The sequence below is a fragment of the Tursiops truncatus genome, chromosome 3 (assembly GCF_011762595.2).
Source record: "Tursiops truncatus isolate mTurTru1 chromosome 3, mTurTru1.mat.Y, whole genome shotgun sequence".
In the NCBI taxonomy this organism is placed as follows: domain Eukaryota; kingdom Metazoa; phylum Chordata; class Mammalia; order Artiodactyla; family Delphinidae; genus Tursiops; species Tursiops truncatus.
The window spans coordinates 108,507,628-108,531,990 of NC_047036.1; the positions used below are offsets into that span (position 1 = coordinate 108,507,628).

The 24,363-nt window shown below is 36.8% G+C and overlaps 1 protein-coding gene across 11 annotated transcripts in view; it reads right to left on the reverse strand.

Annotated features, from left to right (window-relative positions):
• Positions 1-24,363, reverse strand: part of RAPGEF6 (Rap guanine nucleotide exchange factor 6) — a 220,270-nt gene that overhangs the window by 58,201 nt on the left and 137,706 nt on the right. For 9 of the 11 annotated variants that reach the window (XM_033853135.2, XM_033853132.2, XM_033853129.2 and 6 more), the window contains 8 exons: positions 22,704-22,881; positions 20,530-20,666; positions 17,729-17,887; positions 16,991-17,143; positions 12,261-12,425; positions 9,057-9,164; positions 7,202-7,405; positions 4,130-4,238 (listed from right to left, as the gene is read on the reverse strand). In XM_033853135.2, coding sequence (XP_033709026.1) covers positions 4,130-4,238; positions 7,202-7,405; positions 9,057-9,164; positions 12,261-12,425; positions 16,991-17,143; positions 17,729-17,887; positions 20,530-20,666; positions 22,704-22,881 — 1,213 coding nt within the window. The remainder of the gene's footprint in view (positions 1-4,129; positions 4,239-7,201; positions 7,406-9,056; positions 9,165-12,260; positions 12,426-16,990; positions 17,144-17,728; positions 17,888-20,529; positions 20,667-22,703; positions 22,882-24,363) is intronic. The other 2 variants (XM_033853131.2, XM_033853130.2) reach the window with 2 other exon arrangements.

Genomic DNA, 24,363 nt, shown 5'->3' on the forward strand with positions numbered 1-24,363 from the left:
GTGTTCAATTTTCAAAGTCTCTGCAGTGCTATACAGATCTGTCCACTTTGTACCACCTAGTGGTCAGTCTGGGACCTGAATAGAGGTCTGCTTGGGCCAGTTCTCAAAGTCTATGATATGCTAAATAGGATCAGATTCACGCACGCACCCAAAGGATGGGGGTGAGCCCAGGATTTCATAAACAACTTTATGGGGTTGTTTTCTCCATCTTAATTATCAACCTGGTACTTTCTAGTTCCTTAGGCCTCCTTTTTGGACCTCTAGAGGGAAACTGTCCACTGCAGTGCCTTAGGAGCCAAGTAGAGGGGGACAGAGAGAGTGGGGAAAAAAAGCAGTGACACTGGCTTTGTTTTCTTGGAGCCACTGCTTCACTAAAGGGTGAGGAACATTTTGTCACTCAATGCCACTGGATTGCTTGGAGACTGGGGCCTGAGAATATGGAGAAAACAAGAGTGAAAAAAAAAAAAATCTGTGGGAATTCCCCCTCTGTCTGAGCTTTAGGAGTTTCCTTTCCCATTCCTTAAGTCAGGCTGCTTCAGGGTCCTTCTAGGTCTGCACCATAATATTCACATCCAGGTTTCATGCTGCCTTGAGTCCAGTCCAGGGGATACTGGAGTGAAAAAAAAAAGGTAAATTCACTTCTGGTGGTGGTACTTTGAATTCTCTGAGTTCTCAAATAGATGGATCATGATTTTTGTTTAAGTTTTACTGTTGAGTTCAGTGGGAGATGAAGGATAGCATGTGTTTACTCCATCTTAACCGGAACTAGAATCCTTAATTTGCTTTTTATCTTCAGGGACATAAGGACGTATCAAATAGCACCTTAAAGTCTGTGTTTGATATTCTGGAGCTCCTACAGCTCTGTTTCTGTTGGTTCTGGCTTAAAATGATTTTTAAGAGGGCCTCACAATGTTTGATTGTTTGACTCCGTATTTGGAAACTTATTTTTACAAATAATAGGCTGCTGCTAGCATCTTCTAAAGAGGATTTCTATTTTCTTTTGCCAGGTACTGGAGACGTAGGGCCAGGTCAAAACTTGAGGTTCTTCTGAGTTGCCTAGAGTACAGTCCACATTCTCTTCGGAGTTAGATACTTAAGTTCTCAATCAAGAAGAAATGTTGTTATGCTAGAGTGTTCTGGCCTTTGGTAGGCTCTACACTACGAACCTTCTCTCAGCAGCTCCTTCTCTCAGCTACGTTCTATGGATGGGAAAATAGCCCTGGGAAAGAAAACATCCTTTGCGGGGGTACAGTCTCAGGATGAGTGGTAAGGGATTTGACACATCCAGAGTTTGTGCTTTTAACAAGTGCAGGATTCCAACTCTTTCACCTTTTCCTGGGAGCCTATTACCAAAAAGTCTCACTCTCAGTTGCTTTTCCTGTACTGGTAAATGCTCCAGGGCAGATATGGCTCCAGTTTACCTCTTTAAGGTCTAACTTGTCTGTTCAATGGCAGGTAGCTCTTCACTAGCCAGCTCCTTTAGTTGTTCTCAGTCAATACTAGAAACAGAAGACAAGTTTTTTAAACTAATTTTGCTCAGATTATAGGTGGTCCTTTGAATTGGGAGTCACATCTTTCTTTCATTCTGGAATGGCCTCTGCCACTGTTTCCTAAATACTTTCTTCTGCACTTTTTCTTTTAGATCTCTTGGAATAGTGCTCAATTGCATTTTGTCTTTTTTTGCTCTATAAAGTTGATTTTCTCAAGTTACCTATTCCTTCTACTGTATGTTTCTGTCTTTTCTACTAAAATATGTCTTTGCATATTTAAAATAACCCCAAGAGGTATTTTTCTCAGTGACTGTCTTTCTTCCAAATATCCTGTTCTTGTTTTAAGGAATGGATTTTTATATCTCTCTGTGCAGAGTTCTAGAAATGGTTTTCTTCTCCTCCTCAAATTAACTATTTTCTCCAAAATCTGTAAGCTCACTTACTAGGTTCTTTACCATCACCCCTCAAAAATCCTGGTTCTCTTATAACTGGTGATCCCTTGCTGTCAGTTCTAATTAACACAAGATGACCAAGTACCTAGTATCATCTAAACAAATCTGTTTTCTGGTCACAGCTTGTCTTTTTGTAGGTGTTCTGACTGTGAATTCCATGCAGGATGACCTAATCGCTCAACTTTGCTTCATGATAATGCCAGAGTTACTGGAACTTTATTCCAGGCACCACATCCAGACTAAAATGCTCCATTTCAACAAATTTTCTACTAATATTTCTATGAGATACTCTTTGGTGTTTTTCGCATGGGGAGAATGTTGGCTGATTACACTCTGGCTGAGGCAAGGAAGGAGGTCTTGAGGGTACGGGCCCCCTTCTGTAGCACCACGTAACTCCCACACTCTGCAACATCCAATCTAGGGTTCTGTTGGGCAATTGCTTCTCACCATCCAAAGAGTTTGGAGGTTGTGGTTTCTTTTCCTCTTGCAGCGTTCAGATCAATTTTGTCTCCCAGGGTCCATGTTGTTAACCACTACATTATACTACCTCTATGTTTTTATACACAACCACATTTGATACTAGTTAGTAATTATTATGTGCCAGGAACAAAAAAATTTAAAGGTACTGATGCTACTTCTCTGGTGGCACACTGGTAAAGAATCCACCTGCCAATGCAGGGGACATGGGTTCGAGCCCTGGTTCGGGAAGATCACACATGCCACAGAGCAACGAAGCCCGTGTGCCACAATTACTGAGCCTGTGCTCTAGAGGCTGCGAGCCACAACTACTGAGCCCGTGTGCCACAACTACTGAAGCCTGCGCACCTAGAGCCTGTGTTTCACACCAAGAGAAGCCACTGCAATGAGAAGCCTGCGCACCGCAATGAAGAGTAGCCGCTGCTCGCTGGAACCAGAGAAATCCCATGCACAGCAATGAAGATCCAAAACAGCCAAAAAATAATAATAAAAAAAAGAACCCTATGAAACAGAGCTGGAGAAACTGAATAGAGAGACTAAACAATATGCTTTAAGTGTCAGAGCAACCTCTGCTTTCATATTTTTCAAAATCAGAATCCTTTTATTTTAACCCAAAAGTCGATATTTCTAGATACTAGTCCAAAGTCTAGGAAATCCGAAAACTGTTAAGGCTTACTTATTCTATGCTAAACTTATATAATATTTGGAAATTGCCAATAGACTGTTATATGCCAGATTTAGCATGATGTAATTCAGTGAAAGGGACTCAAGTGAAAAGAGTGAAAAACCAAATGTTTCATTTTTCATTATGACTAAGTGCAGGATAAGGAGGAGTCAAAGTGGGGGGAAAACCACACACACACACGTCCTTTTCCATAGGCACAGTTTTAAAATTCAACTCTTATTCCTCAAATTTCAACCTAAATGATGTAGAGAATTTTCTTCCTTCCTACTTTATAAGGACTCTTAAATTTTCTTTGATAGTTTTTAATTGCTACACTTTTTTTTTTACTGTTGTCCTTCTCAGAATTTCAGAGAAAATCCTATGAAATCTAATCAAACTAAGTCACAGTCTTCCAAAAGTTGAAAAAAAAAAAAAAACCCCAAATAGTAGATTAAGTTAAAAGTACAAGCTTAGTCCTTGCTTCATTCAAATAGTAACATGATTAAAACATACTATAGGAACAGTAATCAATATTTTTACAAAGAAAGGTATACTGTTATTAAAAATTGGCAATTCACTGATTAATTAATTCAATGTTTTACTCAATTTATTTCCATGAAACAGCTAATCTGGCATTCATATTATTATTTCAGAAAGCTAGCTAAAACATTAGAAGTAGACATTTGCACATTAGCAGGGAGAAAAAAAAGCCTACTATGACTTCTCAGTTTCATTCAGATCAATCTAAGTTTCATTCAGTATCTCCAGGCAAAGTACGGCACATAATAGACACTCAGTAGACATTTCATAAATGACTAAATGTAGTTGTACACCTATTTTAAAACTAAGATTTCAAAATAAATACAAATAAAAATTCTAGAATACAGAATACTATATCTCAGCACTAAAGATCCTAAAAATGTTCAAAAAGCTTAGATAGAAACATTTTTTAAGTATTTTTACTAACCTCCCTTTCACTGTAGTGATTCTTTTCTTTTGTATCACCAAACAAAAGGGCTCAGATAGTTTTTGACAACAAAACTCACCAAAAATGTTGGTCTTTACAGTAAGCGCAAGATGAGTATTATTCCTCAAAATTTCAAGGGCCTTCACAAACGTTATATTCTCAAAGTTTTGTCCATTTACTTCCATTATCTTGAGAAAAGTGTTTGAAAAATACAAATTAAGACAAAAACAGTATTAGTTATTTCTGCAATCTTAAGTTTAATGGTGAAAAAATAAAACTTAAATAAAATGCACCTGTGTGTGAACAATGGCTAACTCTGTGAGTAGTGGAATTACTACCTAACTTTTTTTCTCTGTATTGTGGTATTTTCCTAAATCTCTACTATAAACTTTTTTTTTTTAAAGTTCACTCCTGGGCTTCTCTGGTGGCGCAGTGGTTGAGAGTCCGCCTGCCGTTGCAGGGGACACGGGTTCGTGCCCCGGTCCGGGAAGATCCCACATGCCGCAGAGCGGCTGGGTCTGTGAGCCGTGGCCGCTGAGCCTGCGCGTCTGAAGCCTGTACTCCGCAACGGGAGAGGCCACAACAGTGAGAGGCCCGTGTACCGCCAAAAAAAAAAAAAAAAAAAGCAACAAGCACAATTGTGATGGGGTCTTGCTCCATTTGACACTGCTGATCACTCACATCAGGGCTTCACAAACTTGGCTGCACCTCAGAATCATCAGGAAGCTTATTCAAAAAGTACTAATTCCAAGGAAGAAGGATAAAGAGATAAACACAATGAGAAAAAAAAGGCAGCACAGAGGACAGATCTCAAGGATTGACACAAAGATTTCAAAAGGATAAAAAAGAGTGAGAAACAAAATATTAGGAAAAGAAAAAGAAAAAAAAAGTCACAGAAGTAAAATCCCCAGAGTTCAAAAAAGTCTTCAGTCTACATACTGAAATGGATCATCTAGTACCAGGAAAATAAATAAATAAATAAATAAATAGATTAAAAAAAAAAAGATCCCATGAAAATTCTGAATTCCAAAGACTTAGAACAAAGACTCTATAAGGATCACTGTGGGGGTTGGTGGTGGTGGTGGTGGTGGGGAGGAGAAGAACCAGAGGTACCTGGAAAAGAAAAATAAAGGATGGTTTGGACTTCTTTTGAGCCACACTAAGTGATGTGATACTTTTCTGTGACTTTAATGTTCTGAGGGAAGAATGACTGTGATAGAAAATTGAACAAAAAGTATCATCAAGACATGTAAGGACACAAAGTTACAGTACTCATTTACCCTTTTGGAAAAAAGTACTAGAAAAGGTACTAGAAGTATTAGAAGACAATCGTGAGATAAAATAATGGGGACATATGGGCGTAGATGAAGTGGAGGTGATCGATGAAATCAGTAAGGCAGGTGCAAATATCTAAATGACTGTTAATAATAAGCTTATGAAACTTAATGCAAATGTCAAAGTACTCTTAAAAGAGAACATCCATAATGTTAAAAAATGACTTATAATCTAGATCTAAAATCTCAGATAATTTCAACCATACTTGGGAGGACTGAGGGAAGAAGTAAAAACATGATAAATTTCTCTCCTCTGTCAGGAATGAAACCACTGGATTTTTCTTTTTTTTTTTTCTTCCTGTGAAGAACGAGATTCTTAAATATGTTTATCAAAAAATACTAGAACAATAAATATAATGATTCCAGGTTCCTTGCTACTAGATATTCTTAATGAGTAGTCTGAGTAAGGTCCAGAAATCTCTATTCTATAAAACTCCCTTATGGGAAGAAGGGAATCATTAAAACATTATATCAGAGTTTCTTTTCTAAAATTACATCATTTTCTAAATTTTAAAATATTTTATTACGATATACGTTTTACTTATTATGTGTGAGTTTCTTAACCCCTTGCACTATTAATATTTGGTCTGGATAACTCTGTTGTGGTGGCTGCTTTGTCACGGGGTGTTGTAGGCTCTTTAGCAGTATCCCTGGCCTCTATCCACTAGATGCCAGTAGTAATTCCCAAGTCATGACAATCAAAAATAACTCCAGACATCACCAAATGTCTACTGGGTGACAAAATTACTGCTGGTTGAGAGCCACTGTCCTGAAGTATAGACCTTTTCATAATGTGAATGCCCTCTTTTTTTTGGCCTCGTGGCATGTGGGATCTTAGTTCCTTGACTAGGGATTGAAACTGTGCCCGCTGCAGTGGAAGCATGGACTCTTACCCACTGAACCACCAGGGAAGTCCCTGTGAATGCCCTCTTAATTTAAAAAAATGACAGTACGGTTTGGTTAAAAGTAAAATAAAGTCACATTCTAAATGAACGTGTGAACAAACCAAAATTTTTAAGTGGAACAAATTCAGCTTCCCAAGTGATTCAGCTAGATGAGAAACCACTCTTTGGTGTACATGAGAATTATCTAGACTCTTTGGTGTACAGGAGAATTATCTAGAGAGCTTTGTTCAAAATACAGATTTCCAGTCTTCATCTCTGTAGAATGTGATTAATATGATTACTAAGACTGAGGTGGGTCTAGGAATTGTATTTTTTAGTAAAAAGGCTGTCTGTAATCTCATTTTTGAAATATACTGTTCTATAGTTAACTAATGCCTACATGGAGAGAATAAATTCCTATCAACTTCCTCCCAGTGTCTCCTTCCTTTTCCTAGTCCCTCAGCCAGCTCACTCTGCTTATGGATGTAGTTCTGTTACCATATGAACGTTACTTAAACCAAAACCATCATTTATGGTAATCTTAGGCCACTTAGAGTAAAGACAGAAGTGCTTACTCCTTTACAGCATGCAAGGGTAGGGTGCTAATTCTCATATGGATCTTTCTGGAATACTGTGAAGTTGCCAACTGATAGAGGTCCTAATCCTTGGAGGATATGCAGGACCATTCAGGTTGATAGTGGCCAGACTACCATGCTGTTTCTGGATGTACTATATCAAATTTACCATTAAAAGTAATGGATATATGACAAAGACATTTTTAAAATAAACGATTTAAAAAATAATACCTCTAAAAAGAAGCTTAAAAAATACTTCCTAAAATTTACCATGCTTACTTGAAGAAATATCAGATGAGGAAAAAAGTAGCACACCTATTACTTATAAAAAGGCTTTAAGTGGTTGTTATTTACTTACCTGATCACCACGTTTCAGTCCTGCATCAGCAGCTTTGCTACCAGGTTCTACACCTTCAACAAAAATACCAAATGCCTTCTCACTTCCTCCATTTAGGCTGAAATGCAGAGGGGACTCCCGGGAAGCCTTTTGCAGCACAACCTGTCTCCACTTAGCCTTTGCAGCACAGGCAATATTCAATAACCGGAGATGACCATTCATTTTCTAGAAAGTAGAAATGGGTAAGGTATATATAAATGTATATATTTATTCCTATAGGCTTTTATAAATCACCTAAAATTATTAGAATTAGAGCTATATTTAAAATATAGAGGAAATAAAGAACATATAAATAGGGGTAAATAAAACTGAAGGAGGGAAACATTCCACCCTAGAGCACTCTCAAGAATAAGATCTCTTAATATGATTTTTTTTAAAGTTTCTAGAAAAGGTGAGAAAAGATTTCAAAGTGATGTCTCATTTAGAGAGGGATGACAAAAAAAATTTCTTCTTCATTTTCTGAACCTTACTAATACATAATGTTATTACCATCTTGCTTATCTCCTGGCTGTTACATAAAACCAGAATCTTTTTAAACGTTTATTTAAAACCTTAAAGGACTTGAACCACCTTCCCAACATTGTCTAACATTCAAAGACACATTCAAGTCTCCATCTCTTCTAGAAATATTATTCTTATATTATTTTAGATCTTCCTATATTATTTTAGATCTTCCTTAAACTTAGTAATATTCTAACTTTCAGGTTCTAACATCAGTTTAATATTTAACTATTCTCGAATAGTGTACTAAGTAAATCTCATGTCTATAACAAGAAGCTAAATTTTTTTCAGGGTAGGAACCAAGTCTTACACCTGTTGTGATCCTACATAACAGCTTGGAGTATAAAGTAGAATTCAATAAATACTTGATGACTGACTCGATTACTGGGGGAAAAAAATCCCATGATTGTAAGGCAGTTTCTATTTTCCATAAGCCCCTTGAATATTTACATAGCCAGCACTGGAAGAGCCTCTATGGACCTCTTAATCAAGTTCCCTGTTCATCCCCCCCATTTCACATAGAGCAGATGTGCTGCTGAAAAGGCTACAGGAATCAAGAGGTAAGGAAAGGGACAAAATAATCTGCCAATTTCCCCCTCTTTATTCAACTTAACCCACTTGTACTATATGAGTAATAACAATGGTTCTTGAAAATGTGCTATGTGCCAGGTTTTGCTGGCCGATTCTTATGTTTATTAACTCACTAAAATCCTCACAACAATCTCAACAATCTAGAGGCTACTGTCTATAAAATAAGACAACTGAGGCATATAAGGTTGGACAACTTGTCCAAGTTCACATATGCACCAAGTGGTGAAGTCTGAATGTTAATTCAGGCAATCTGACTCCTGAGCTGCATTATTATTTACTTCCTAAAATTTCAAGTTTCTTGGAGCAGATAACCCAGTTGCAGTTCAAAGTTTTATATCTAATAGGGAGAATAAAATGGATTTATAAATAGCTACCATGAAAGTTAAGAAGACCTTGAGGGTATTAATCGTAGGTGTTGTATATTAAGAACAAGTGAAATCACATGCAGAAGGGAGACTTAGAAAGTCTAAAGTAGATCTGATAAAGTATGTGTATTTGTATGCCTAAATCAGTGAAGACTGTGGAAGAAGCATGATTTTTGTTTGGGCTGAAGTAGCAGAGGATGAACAGAAGTCTAGAATACAGATTTAGAAGTTCTCAGAACAGGCAATCAAGACACAGGAGAAGATGAAAGCTGTTCTGAGTTGCTATTCTTCGGGGGTGGGGTGGGAGGTTAGTAGGAATCCCTAAACTCTGAAGAAGATAAAATTCTTCTGAGCCTTACTGTATCTTCCAGATTTTTTTCAAATTCCTCCAGAAATCGAGTCATAGCAGGATCACCTTCAAAATCATTAAAATGATTATTTACCCATAATAATACAATCCGTGTTACCTGCGGAAACATGGAAGAGGCAGCATACGATTATACGAGAGGCATTCTTTCTGCAAAAGTAGGTTCCAAAAGCATGTCTTAAACCGAGGGGAAATTGAGCTTTATGGCTAATCCCTTTGCCCACCTGCTCACACACAAAAGGCTCATTCTAACAGAGAGGCATGTTTTAGTTTGAGCTTTTGCTTCCTTACGTACACAAGTAACAGAGAAAGCCAAGACCGCCTTCACTGAAAAAACAAGCCTGTATACTAACATGTAAGAAGTACATGGGATATATATTTTGGACAGTATCTTAAAACACAAGCCGCCAAGAGCAGACAAATGTCAAAAGTGTTTCTTTAGCTGAGAACATGTTTCACCAAAATTGTAATAAAAATCTGCAACTTCCTTCGTAAATACTGTGTATTTTCAAAGTTGTGAACTGATTTATTACTTTGTACCACAGATTAACAGAAAAGTTAAAAACAAATGGAGGTTGAATTAAATAATGTGTCTACAGGAACTCTACTCAGTGCTTTGTGGTGACCTAAATGCAAAGGAAATCCAGAAAAGAGGGGATATATGTATACGTATACCTGATTCACTTTGCTGTACAGCAGAAATACAACACTGTAAAGCAACTACACTCCAATAAATATTAATAATAATAAAAAGCTTCTGAATATTAAGAAAAGACAGAGGAGCCAAAATAAGATCAAAAGAAATAAGCCAGAGAATTTTCCAAAATCTAAAAAAAAAAAAAAAAAGGAAAAAAAAGTGCCTAATAATATAAGTAATTTAAGTCATATACTTTTAAAATTGTGGTAAAATACACATAAAATCCACCATTTTAACCACTCTAAAGTGTACAATTCAGTGGCATTTAGCACATTCACAATTGTGTACAACCGTCCCCACTACTAGTTCTAGAACATTTTCATCACCCCAAAAGAAAACTCCATTCCCAATAAGCAGTCACCTCCCATTCTACCCTTCTTCCAGCCCCTAACAGCCACTACTTACTTGCTTTTCTGTCTCTGTGATTTGTCTACCTGGATATCTCATACAATATGTGATCTTTTATGACTGGCTTCTTTGTCTTACCATAATATTTTCAGGGTTTATGCATGTTGCAGCATGTATCAGTATTTCATTTTTTTTAATGGCTGAATAATATTTCATTATATGGTATACCATATTTTGTTTATCCATTCATCAGCTGATGGACATTTGGGTTGTTTCCACATTTTGGCCATCATCAATAGTGCTGCTATGAACACTGCTTACAAACTTTTGTTTGCACACCTATTAGCTCTTTTGGATATATGCTTCAGGAGTAGTAATTCTATGTTTAACTTTCTGAAGAACCGCTAAGCTGTTTTCCACATCAGCTACATCATTTTACATTACTATAAGCAAGTATGGGAATTCCATTTTCTCCACATCAACACCCTTAAAATGCTTGTTATTTCCTTTCCTTTTTTTAAGTCATCTTAGTGGGTGTGAAGTGAACAAAACCATCACTGTGGTTATGATTTGCAATTTCCCTGACTAATGACATTGAACATCTTTTTCATGTGATTGCTGGCCATTTACATATCTTCTTGGGAGAAATGTCTATTCAAGTCCTTTGTCCATTTTAAATTGTATTGTCTTTTTGGTGTTGAGTTGTAAGAGTTCTTTATACATTCTGGATACTAGACCCTTATCAGACATATGATTTGCAAATATATTCTCCTATTCCATGTGTTGTCCTGTTTTTCCTGATAGTACCTTTAATGTAGAAAAGGTTTTAATTTTGATGAAGTTCAATATATCTATTTTTTCCATTGTTCAAGGTTGAGCTTTGGGTATCATACCTAAGAAACCATTGCCTAATCCAAGGTCATGATTTTTTTTCACCCCTTCTTTTCTTTGAAGACTATTATAGTTTTAGCTCTAATATTACGTTTCTGATCCATTTTGAGTTAATGCTGAATACGGTATAAAGGTCAAACTTCATTCTTTTACACATGAATATTTAAGTTGTCCCTAAATCATATGTTTGTTCATTCTCTAGCATGCCTTTATTTCCTCAGCGACATAAGTAACTATATATAATTTCAAAATCAGGGGGAAGGCAAACCTGTAGTTTTGGACACCTGAGTTTCCTAGACGATAGAATTCCACAGTCCAACTACATCTAACTTATTTCCCTTAAAGTATAACTCAGAAAGATACACCAGGCAATTATTAATTACTATGGCCCTACTTTTATTTTTCTTAAAATGACTAACTTCCTACATGTTACTGAGGTAGTTTACTGGTAGTAATGTACCAGTATCACTATTCTTTCCATGGGAAGTACAAACACCCCATAAAATAAGGTAAGATAATCTATTTATAACAGCAAACAATGTTTAATGCAAAAAAAAAAAAAAAGCTCAAAGCTAGATTAAAATAAGTTACAGCAGTGATAAATTAAGGTCAAAAAGATAAACTGTTTTAAAATGATTATAAAGTCTTTAACTCAAAAATCAATGTATTTCTAATTCTATTTAGATTGTTTCTAAGCCCTCTTAAAAAAATTTACTTGGTGGATATTCTTTCTAAACTATTAAATGACTTTTAAATGTTTTATTGATCTCCTCAGTAACCACCAAGTACTTTGATAAAGTGTAAAAATATTATCATCCACCTTCTGAATTTACAGCTACACCACAGCCTGCTTTCAGTTTTTGCCTTTTAAAAGGCAAAATATCCACTTTTAACATTTTATTCTGTCATAAAAGTAACCAAGCAGAGATATGTCTATACTGATTCACTAACTTTTTTTTTTTTTTAACATCTTTATTGGAGTATAATTGCTTTACAATGGTATGTTAGTTTCAGCTTCACAACAAAATGAATCAGTTATATATATACATATATTCCCATATCTCTTCCCGCTTGCGTCTCCCTCCCTCCCACCCTCCCTATCCCACCCCTCCAGGCGGTCACAAAGCACCGAGCTGATTCACTAACTTTTTAGGTGAACTGAATTTTATCAAAATAAACATTTAATTTGTCAGTTGCAAAAGGTTTTGGGGGAATAAAATTTAAAATCACTTTCATGCCTTTTATAATTATAAAACCAACCTTATCCCTTAAGCTGTCAATTTTAAACCATTCCAATAGTTTGGTCCCAACATCCAAAGGACTTTCAAGAAATGTTCTATAAGTTAATAGGAAATCTTCTATATAAGTTGGGTCCACAATGGAATGCTCTTCTATTAAATGCATGATGAGACGCTCAGGTGTTGCCTAAAAAAGAAAAATATAGGAAGAATTAGAAAATAAACAAGTAGCTCAGGAACCAAAGAACTCCTATTGATTACTTCCTTTTGTAGCCACTCTATTACAAAGTCCTTGAAGTAAAGTTTCACCTTTAAAACCCTCAGCACTGGGAGTAGGTAGTCTCTCTAGGTTGTAGTCCACCATCACCCAGAGGTTTAGAGAGAGAAAAGGCAGAGGAATAAACATGCACAACAGCATTTACTCGGCCGTAGTTGTTTTTATTGGCATTTCATCATAGGAATGGGGGGATAATGTAATGACTGTCGCGAGTAAAGAGAAAGAAGAGGTAAGAGTTAAATTAAAGAAGTAAATAAAGTTTTCTTCCAAATTTAATCATCCTTAAATTCTCTTCTGTCCCAGGCTATAGGAACAACATAGCAGCTCAAGATAGCTTGTTTTATTGTTGTTACTTCCGGGAATAGAGGTTTCCTCTTCTATGGTTTCTTCACTCTAGTTCACCAGAGGAACCAGAAGTTCTATAGATAGTTTTTACATTAACTCAGAGTTTAACTCCTTGCCTGTTTCCCAATTTATAAAAAGGAATGCAAACAACATTTATCTACTGCTCCTTCTTGAGCTTCTGAATCAATGTTAAACTTTATTACCTTAGCAGCATTTTCAAAAATGGGTACACAAAACAAATACAGAAATTAACCAGATGTTAAGCCAAATATAAAAACCAACTGTTGCCCATAACCTCAAATTTCAATTTGTTGCATTCATCCAAAGAATTTCACTGGCCAGAATTATTGCATGGCAAACATAGATTAATACTAACAGTGTTCTTATTTAAGAATTTATTAAAAAATAAAAAAGGGTACCCCACTGCTAATAAGGTATGTAAATCATTTCTCTAGAAGGAAGTCAGAGGAAAGGCTCTTTGAATTACCTATTTAAGGGACAAGACAACCACAGGTCATTCCTATTCTTCTCCCACCCTCCAAAATACCCCAAGAACACCAAATTGGGTCTATCATTAAGGCAAATCACAATCTGAGTTCACTTAAAATGCGGTTCTTAGATCATATATAGCTAAGTCAGGGGTGGAAATGATCAACATGTTAAAGAAAGGCCATTATTCTGATTAGCTAAATCACTGAGGCAGGATCTCTGTGGAGACTAGGCCATATATTCAAAACCGTATTTTTTTTTTTTTTTTTTCCCCGGTACGCGGGCCTCTCACTGTTGTGGCCTCTCCCGTTGCGGTCCGGACATGCAGGCTCAGCGGCTATGGCTCACGGGCCCAGCTGCTCCGCAGCACGTGGGATCTTCCCGGACCGGGGCACGAACCGCGTCCCCTACATCGGCAGGCAGACTCTCAACCACTGCGCCACCAGGGAAGCCCTCAAAACTGTATTTAAAGACAAGTCCCTGGGACTTCCCTGGTGGTTCAGTAGCAAAGAATCCACCTTACAATGCAGGGGACTCGAGTTTGATTCCTGGTTAGAGAATTAAGACCCCACATGCCATGGGGCAACTAAGCCCATGCACCACAACTACTGAGCTTGCACACCTCAGCTAGCAAGCCCACGTGCCACAAACTACAGAGCCCACGTGCGCTGGAGCTTGTGCGCCACAACTAGAGAAGAGAAAACCCGCACGCCACAACTAGAGAGAGGTTCATGCACCACAAGAAGATACCACGTGCCGCAATTAAGACCCAACACAGCCAAAAATAAATAAAATAAATAAATAATAAATCAATCTTTTTTTTTTTTAAAAAAAAGACAAGTCCCATTGTCATGCAGAAGCATGTTACCAAATTGCTCACTAGCATCTAATAAGGTGGATGCTGGGTGACAGGGTACGCAGAGTGGGCAGGTGAAGGAGATGGCTGGCATGGTAGAGGTTGGTTATGATGAACAAATAAGTAAATATACAGAGCATAACAAGAGCCACTGTTGGATAAAGTATTTACAAGTAGGGGAAGGAAAAGGCTACCAAAAACTTTGTGGTATAGTACTGGAACTGGGAGTACTGGTATGAACTCTTGACTGTTATCAATAGATACATATAAAAAGATATAGGTGTGTATGAATTTATAGTAAATAAATACATATATTTCCTACCTCTGTCTGATGAAAAGTTCTAGAAGCAATGACACCACAGTAGCAGTGAACAGAGTGCCCAGATCTTGGTTTTTTAATGCTGTTCTCTACTAGAAGGATCCAGGGCTCTCTGGAGAAATGTCTGATTCCAAAGCAGGGGCAGTGAAAGATGAGCCTGGAACATCTCGTTTTGCCAGATAATAATGAAGCTCTCAAAAAATGATGGGGACATGTCAAAAGGAATCAGGAATCAGCCTTAAGAGAGTCCCACTGGCCAAATCTGGGACAATCTGATGATCAGAACAACACTGATGGTAAGGGAATACAATACATGAGACCATAACAATATAATTAAAGAGGGGAGAATGCTCATTCTTACAGTAGAATGACAATAAATGTAGAAGAAGTAATGGAAATAGAAAATCACCATTACAGGCCGGAGTAGTCAATCGAAGTAAAGACTGGTGGATAGAGGTTTGTAAGACATACTGACACTATCCCAGAACATCAATGCTCCAAATGCTCATCAATTACAAAGGGTAAAATGGTGGCTTTAAGTGAAGAAACTTGACAGACACCAAGAGGACCAGGTGATTAAGGTTAACTTCACTGGTGGTGAGATAGGTTGACATTGTATGCTCCCTGAAATGATGCACTGAGAAAAGCACAACATTATTTCTGTGGAATTCCTGCCTGGAAAGCATGACTGTAGTCTGGGCATGAGGCAACACAGGATAGATCTTGTCTGAGGGTCATAGTACAGACTGTAAGGGCTGTATTCTTTAAAACTGCTGAGAACGTGAATAGGGAAAGACTGTTCCTGGCGTAGACTTAAGTGACATGATAACTAAATGCAACTGTGTGCCTGGATGAGATTCTGAACCAAAAAGGAAAAAAGAGCCATTGTTGGGATAGTTGGTGAAAATCTAAATAGCATCTGTGGACTGAATGGTTTTACTTTATCAATGTACATTTCCTAACTTGAAGGTTTCTATGGTGTTTATATAGGAGACTGTTCTTGCTTTTAGGATATACACAATGAAACATTTAGGAGTGAGGAGGCATCACATTTGCAGACTGCTCTCAAACGGTTGAAAAAGACTGATGATAATGGAGAAAATGCAGTGAAATGTTAACATCTGGGGAATCTGAGTCAGGGTGTTCTCTGTACTGTTCTTGCAACTCTTCTGTAAGTTTGAAATTACAGGGCTTCCCTGGTGGCGCAGTGGTTAAGAATCCGCCTGCCAATGTAGGAGACATGGGTTTGAGCCCTGGTCCAGGAAGATCCCACATGCTGCGGAGCAACTAAGCCCGTGCGCCACAACTACTGAGCCTGCACTCTAGAGCCTGCAAGCCACAACTACTGAGCCTGCATGCCACAACTACTGAAGCCCGTGCGCCTAGAGCCCGTGCTCTACAACAAGAGAAGCCACTGCAATGAGAAGCCTGCGCACTGCAACAAAGAGTAGCCCCTGCTCGCTGCAAGTAGAGAAAAGCCAACAAAGACCCAATGCAGCCAAAAATAAATAAATTTGTAAAAAGAAAAAAGAAATTATAAAAATATAAGGCTCACTATGAGTCTTCATAAAAAGATAGTCTATGGCAGTCCACATATATACTCATTTTTTTCTACATAGAAAGCTTACGCCTATCAACTTAGAAGAAAAAGACAGTGTTGAGGAATAGCCTGACTCCTGAGAAATATCTTATCTGACACCAGTCCCTCTTATTGTTAAATAAAGCTTCTGCACTTATAATGAAAAATAACACATGTACTTATTTTGCAACCAAGACTTGCTTGAAAAGAAAAAAAGGTCATGCATTTACTTCTTCTCTTGCACCTAGAATTACTCTATTTTACATCTACATGTCATAAAAGAGACAGGGAGATGGGAGAGTGGAAGGCAAGGGGGCAAGGAATAGGGGAGAGAAGGAATTAGAGAAGGGAAAACAATATGGGTAGTAATACTCAGATTCTATAGCATGCTAAGGCTTTTGATTTGCCACATTTAGCCCTAATAAAGCCCTGCCATAGCATCCCCATTTTCAGATATGAAAATTGAGGTTCAGAGAAGTTAATGTCTATTTCAATGCCACAGAGATCTAGTAAGCACTCATCTAGGATTCTTTATGCATTTATGGTTGGTCCTTTCAATTTCTGTTTTGTTTCTAAATATTGCTGTCTTTGACGAAATTAATTCCCATTATCAACGGATCATACAATAAATTTGAGAAGGAAAATTCTGACTGGTATATTCTAAATAATATCTTTCCATACTGATATTAAATGGCAATGTTACCCTTCCTCAATAAAATGTGTAAAAACCAACTTAGAAAAAGTCAAAAGAATTAACACATTTATTTACACTAGATCCCAAAGTTAATGAATTATCTTGCACTATTCAAAAAGTGGTTCAAAACCTTTTAAGCAAGATGAAAGCTTTATTCTATCAATAACAAGAAAAATAAGTAAAAAATACCCACCTTGATTACAATGTGTCCTTTCCTGGTTCCACTGCGATCTAGTTCACGGTGCTCATGTACCATAACAATTTCTCCTTCTTCCTCAACTTTATGGGTATTTTTTTCCACATGATTTAAAATTCTCCAATAATCCTGCTGGGCTATGCAGACAAACTGTCCGAGAACAACATGGGGACAATTAATGAACCTATAATACATAAATATATCACTATGCACCAAGGCAGAGCACAAAGGTGAGAACTCAAGTGGCATAAGTTCTTTTTTATTTCATCCCTTCATTCCTTAACAAAAATCAAGATAAAATAAATAATTCATGCACAAAGAGACCAAAGAAATTAAATCCATTTGAATTCTGCTCTAAAAGGAGAAGTGAGCATCTACTTCTCTCAAAACTGACACTATGCAAAGAAAACATGAAGCAGGAGTAAGTTAGAAACAAACAACTCAGAAGTTCCTATTTCTTCCTCTATTGAAAAAAACAAAAAAGAGACTGAGCTGGCTAATATCAGATAGAAATTTAACAAATCAACGTTTATTAGATATATTCTCTTTTAAAATATGTATAGTTTGTTCAATTCCACAAATATTTGAGTCTGATATAAAATCTAGTTTCCTTTATTAACTGTGAGCTTTTCAAACCCCAATTCTCAAATCAAGCTATTTTATTTTGGGGAAGGAAAAAAAAGCTCAGCCATTTAAAATCAAGAAACAAGAGTACACAAGCAGACATAAGCTTACCTGACAATCGTCTACTTTAGTCCTAACAACTCCATGCGTGTACTGCTTATCCAGAGTGGGTGTAATTCCAAAACTATTTCCCATAAAGAGATTTTCAACTTTTCCATCTGGATGACTAATTTCTACAGTGCCGTTTAAAATAACATACCATGAGTCAAGCTATAGAGAAAAATATAGGCTTTAAGAATCTTTGGGAAAAGAGGGTTACATGTTAACTTTGAAAAATAATCAATCAATATATAGAACTCGTATAATTTAAAAAAGAAAAAAGAAGATCTGATTATATTACTAAATACTCTGTCAGTAACACCCTAATCCTGTTAAGCCAACCACTAAAGTTTATTTTACTCTTTCTTCTTTTAGTCACCAAATGAAATCGGGGACTCTCAGTAAATGTTACGGTTAAGACCACCAGCTCTGGGCTTCCCTGGTGGCGCAGTGGCTAAGAATCCGCGTGCTAATGCAGGGGACTATGGGTTCAAGCCCTAGTCCGGGAAGATCCCACATGCTGTGGAGCAACTAAGCCCGTGCGCCACAATTACTGAGCCTGTGCTCTAGAGCCCGTAAGCCACAACTACTGAAGCCCCCACACCTCGACCCTGTGCTCCTCAACAAGAGAAGCCACCGCAATGAGACGCCTGCGCACTGCAACAAAGAGCAGCCCTGCTCACTGCAACTAGAGAAAGCCCGCGTACAGCAACGAAGACCCAATGCAGCCAAAAACAAAATAATAAAAAAATAAAAGGCTACAAATGGCACAGTCCCATTAATACAAAAAAAAAAAAAAAAAAAAAGACCAACAGCTCTTGGAATTTGAATCCAGAATCTGCCACTGACTACCTGAGTGACTCTGGGCAAGTTATTTAACCTCCTAGGCTTCAGTTTCTTTACTGCTAAAATGGGCATAACAACATTACCTATCACAGGACTTTTGTGTCCATTAAAAATGAGTTTAATACAAACCATGTGATTAGAATAGTGTCTGGCACACAGCAAACATTCAAAAGAAAGAAAGAAAAAAAAAGGGAGCTAGTGATTAATTCAGAAAAACTATTAAAAGCCTGAATTTTAAGGCATATCTTAAAAAATATTGAAAATTTCTCCTAATGTTAAGAAAATACTGCTCTCAATTTATACCAAAGTATTTAATGCTCTAAGGAGACATATTCTAAGGCCTATTGTATATCAGTAAAAGACTACTTGTTCTCATGTGGTATCCCTTTTATTAGCCTAAACTTTCAATTTTAATGTGAATCAGTTTTAATGTGATTTAAGGGAAATCTGGATTATCAGTTCTGAAGGAGAATCACTGGCAACAAGAAATATTTTTTCAAAACTGTTTTTTTTTTAATTTTTAGTTATTTCAAATATAAAATACACTCATTGTGGAATTTGTGGATTACACAAATTACTTGAGGACAGGGGCTGTACTGGAGTTTTCCACCACTATCCTCACTGTGTACCTAGCACAAAGTAGGCACACAACAAATTTTTGCTGACAGAACCGTGGAATATTAAAAGAAGACAAAATTTGTGGAAAAGTAAAGTTATTCAAAACCCCACTATTTATACAGTTGTCATCAAAAGTTTAGTATTTTTCTCCCATGTTTATATTATTTCATATTGTTTAACTATTTAGACTATCCTGTCCTTTTAAAAAAATTTAATACTATACTCATTTGTTCATCAAACTTTTTTTTAGTATATCCTATGTGCCAAACGATTTCTAGGATACAGGGAGAAAGCATGTAGACAAAGCTAGAGCTAAGGCCCCTGCCCTCAAAGATATCTATCAAATTTTAAAATAACTTGAAAACCTATATAATATTATAATAACCTGTGGCTATATAATAATTTAGTTAACCACTGTTTTTTTCAGGGGGATATATTTTGGTCATTTCCAATTTTTACTATTATACACATCCTGCAATGAATATCTTTTGGCATAACTCTTTGAGTTTTATATTGTGTCTGGAGGAGAGACATTAAAAAGGGGAATAATGGGTTAGAGGCTGTTAATACTTTGAAGCCCATGTTAAAAATTTCTAAATGATTTTCCAGAAATACTGTTTATATTCCTACTAGCAGTATATGACAATGTGCACTGACTGACATTTCACCATTAATTTTTATCAGTTCGATAAGAAAACCAGTGAAGTGCTACCTAACAGCAGTAACACTTTTCAATTCCTCTGAATCCTCCCTCTGCCCATCCGCAAGTTGCCATCCAAGCATTTCTGAAAATAGAATTGCCACATAATGCCTCAACTGATAGCAGTCTACTAGGAGGCACAGGTACCAATACATTTCCTTCATTTAAAAAAAATGTATAATATGAAAAAGGGATAAGGAGATTACATACTTGAAAAACATTTTAATAATAATGTTATAAATATACTAATATAACAATAATTACTGACATGTATACACTGATGTGTATAAAATGGATGACTAATAAGAAAAAAATAAATTAATAAACAAAACAAAGAATTAAGAAAATTTTTTAAAAATCTTATAATTTAATTTGAGAAATAAAAACAAATTTGGTCCAATGAATATTAATTACTGAACATCTATTCTGTGCAAGGTCCACTGCCAGGAAATCAAAATTAAGACAAAATAAAGCAAAAACAAAACAAAACTTATCTTTTCAGAAATTATAACTATCCCAGACTCAGCAGTCATTTAAAAAACTGTATAAATTTTAAAAGTCAAGATCTACACAAGTTTATGAAAATTAAATTATTCTAAAAATTAGCTGCTATAACCAAGTAATGTGTAACATCTATTTGCTAACCTACCTCTTGCCCATCTTCAAGAATAATAGCTCCAGCCTGCTCCACCACTTCAAAAATCATCACTGAGCAGAGTTCTCTCCTTACAGACATGGTCATGTTTGCAAAAGCAGGAAGCTGGTGCATAAACTCCAGTAACTGTTCTGTTAAAAAACAGAAATTCTAGTTTAGTGACCATCAAGGACTACAGTTTAAAGATACAATAAAATCCAGAATCCAATACCCAATTTTCTAATCAACTTAGGAATTCATGCTGCTTAACTAGAGAAACCAAGATACAAGATGACTGTTGCTTAAAAAAAAATTCAGTTATTTGGTTAACAGATATATTCAGACTCACATGAAAATACAGGCATAATGGAAGACACCAGAATTCACAACCTCCAGAGAGAACCAGGAAACTACACAGATTCAGATGAGCTGGAGAGTTTAGCTAATTTTCCTAGCAGGAGATGCTATTCCATGGTGGTTACATTTAGTGATGTCCTTTGATCTAATAGATTAGTGTAAAAGGCTTTTGTCTGTTTCTTTCTAGGCTAGAGTTTTTAAACAGTTATTAATAAATGTCAGTAAGTAATTAAATTAGGGACAACAAATGTGAATACTAGTTTAAGATTTGTCAAAGCAACTACAAGGTAACTCTTTAATTTAACCAACAAATGTATGAATACCTGCCTCAGGCCATTCCCTGGTATAGATACATGAGCAATAGAGATAAAGGAAAAAACATTTAAGCAGTCAGCTAAGGCTGAAATAGAAGAAATAAGGTGCTATCTATCTACAGATAACTGGAAGTTAATCATATTTCAATTTTTAAGAAAGCCTTGTGAAAACAGCATAGTGTACAATTCTTTATCACTAAAAATGCACTTACAGTTGCTGTCCAGATAGCATTCAAAACATGAGTCTCAACTGTAGGTTGCATAACTATATTATATGTTATTAGCATGGCAAGGAATGTTCAAACGTATTGATCTTTACTCCCATAGATTATAATTATTAGTAGCAGTATCTTCTGACTTGAATCACAGCAGTATGACTCTTATAAAAGGGAAATCTAGGATAAAATCTTAATTGAATCATAATATATAACAACACTAAGTAATCTTTGTCCTTAAAGATAACATTAGCATCTTTAGTATTACTCAACCTCCAACGTACAGTAAGTAGTTCTATAAGAAATTAAAGGAAAATTCATAAAATTTGAATCAAAAACTATACACATATTTTTTCACGCTACAGGCATAACTATGATTTTTGATAACATTTGAAATTTTTTTGAATTCATAGACATTGAACACTGATGCACTGTGTTTTACATGTCTTATGGACATGGAGGGGGAAATCACTTTACTGCAATCAAAGCTATTGTTTTATAAATTGGGGCAGCCAGAATATGAGGACTATCTGGCTGCAACATCCATCACCCTAATGATGGCCAGAGTTGATTCAGCTGATTTGGCTGTCTAGGCAGGTGTCCCCTTCTTCCCTTCACCACTCCACACATGCATCCATCCTGAAGCTGTACACTTAGTCAAAGAGGACAACTTGTCCCGATAGAGGAGAACCTTCCCTGAGAAAGGAGTACTGTCCTTCGCTTACGGATATATGAACAGCTGCGTTCCACTGCTAGAACCTCCAAAACAAGCTCTAACATTGGGGCAGCTAGCCTCAAAGACGGCCCTAAACAATTCTTGCCTCTTGATATTCACGTCCTCGTGCAGTCCCCTCCCATACTGCACGAGGGTTGCTCTGTATGATAAACAGAATTGGGAAGAAGCAATGATGTATCATTCCTGAGGCCAGATCATAAAAGATACTATGGCATCTGCCTTATTCTCCCCTGAATTACTGGCTTTGGGGGAAACCAACTGCCATGTGGTGAGGACATTTAAACAACCTCTGGAGAAGCCCGTGTGGAGAGGAACTGAGGTTCTATGCCAAAAGCCATGTGAGCAGCCACCTTGGAAGCAGATCCTCCAGCTTAGCCCAGTGATTGTAACTCCTGCCACATTCTGACTACAACCTCATGAGAGACAATGAGCCAGAACGACTCAGGTAGCCTGCTCCTGAATTCTTGACCCACAAAACCTTCTTGGAGGTAATTTGTTATGCACCAATAGGTATCTATATATAAACTGAACTATAAAATTCCTATTGTGAACAGATGTATTTCTTACCAATGTCATCATCAGTTTTGTCTGCAGGTTCTTTTTCAAGACATTCTCGAACAAGATCTCGCCCCTGCAGTGGATCTGTTCGATCAATCTCTTCATCTTCCTCTTCTTCATCTTCAGAATCAACAGGCCCTTCTGGAAGACGTGTTAAATCTACATCTCCTACCTCACTTTCCGTAGCCTACAGAAAGAAATCTTGATCACTTACCATTTCATGTTATAAAAATTATATGTCACAATCTGAATGAAGCAAAACTACCCCTCCCACCAAATATTATCAAGAATTAGGCAACACTGTATGCTCTATCAAAAACAAAATGCTACTTATTTATAAAACGTTTCTCTCTGCCTAAAATACAAGTCATCATTTCAGTGTGACATCTAAATTGACAAATCTGAGCCAGTATGTATAAAATGGTCAAGAGACTCAAACATCACTAAATGTACTAATACCTGCTTTCCAACAAACACTTGTATTCCTTAAAAGTACATTTCCTAAAATATAAAGTGCAAGAAAGAGAAAGACAGTTTACCAACAATCATTTTAGGAGTACCTTGTTAGTATATGCTGGGTGTTATAAATAAGGTATTATTCTTTCAGCACTAGGTTTAGAGTCTAGTAGGGTAGACAGTCATGTAAATTAAGAACAGAAGTATAAAACAGCAGTACTGAAAAGTGCTAAAATTCAACAACTGTGAAGGATTGAACAAATACTTCTCTCTTTCCAATACCTTATTGTTGAATCTAACAGTAAGCAAAGAAGAGCCAAGGTTACTCTACCAGGGGTACCCAACCCCCCAGCCGCAGACAGGTTCTGGTCTGTGGCCTGTTAGGAACCAGGCTGCACAGCAGGAGGTGAGCTGCCACCCCCTCCCCCCATCGCTCCCCATCGCTCGCATTACCATCTGATCCATCCCCAACCCCCCCCACCCCATCTGTGGAAAAACTGTCTTCCAAGAAACCAGTCCCTGGTGCCAAAAAGGTTCGGGACCACTGCTCTAAGCAATCTTAAAAAAATAAACTTATACTTACAACCTGAACTTTGCAAACATACTAGTCTCAGATAGTTGTAAAAGAACTAGCAGACTTTTAAAAAACTATGAATTTAAATGTTACTCATAGAAAACAAATAAAATAAATAAAATTATTTATTTACTTTTTGTACTTTGTATTTTTTACTTTTTGTACTTCAGGACAAAATCAAATTGTCCTGAAGTGGATTATTAGGCAATATTTCTAAATATTATACTCAGTTGATTCATATAATAATAAATGAAAAAGCATGAATACTAAAGCAGATATGGAAAAAATGAGTAGAACGTACAGAAATTTCATAATAAATAAGCACTCATACATGAGGATTATTGAAAACTATGGAACCTTCATTCAAATATTTAAGTCTCATCTCCTGTGTTGAACATTTACTATTTTGTCTGCCCAGAAGAGGTTCTTCCTTCTTTTAGGGAGTTGATGTTCCTCTCCCACTTAACCCAGAGATTTCAAAGGGAAACAGTGCCCTGTTCCTGGCTAGGGAAGCTAAGGGAGAAAGTCCTTTCCTCTGGATTTTTATAACTGGAGCTGGAGGGCAGAGCATCCTTTCTCCTCCGGTTGATGAATTGGAAGAATGTGAGGCAGAACAGCCTACAGCCACATGGGAATGCC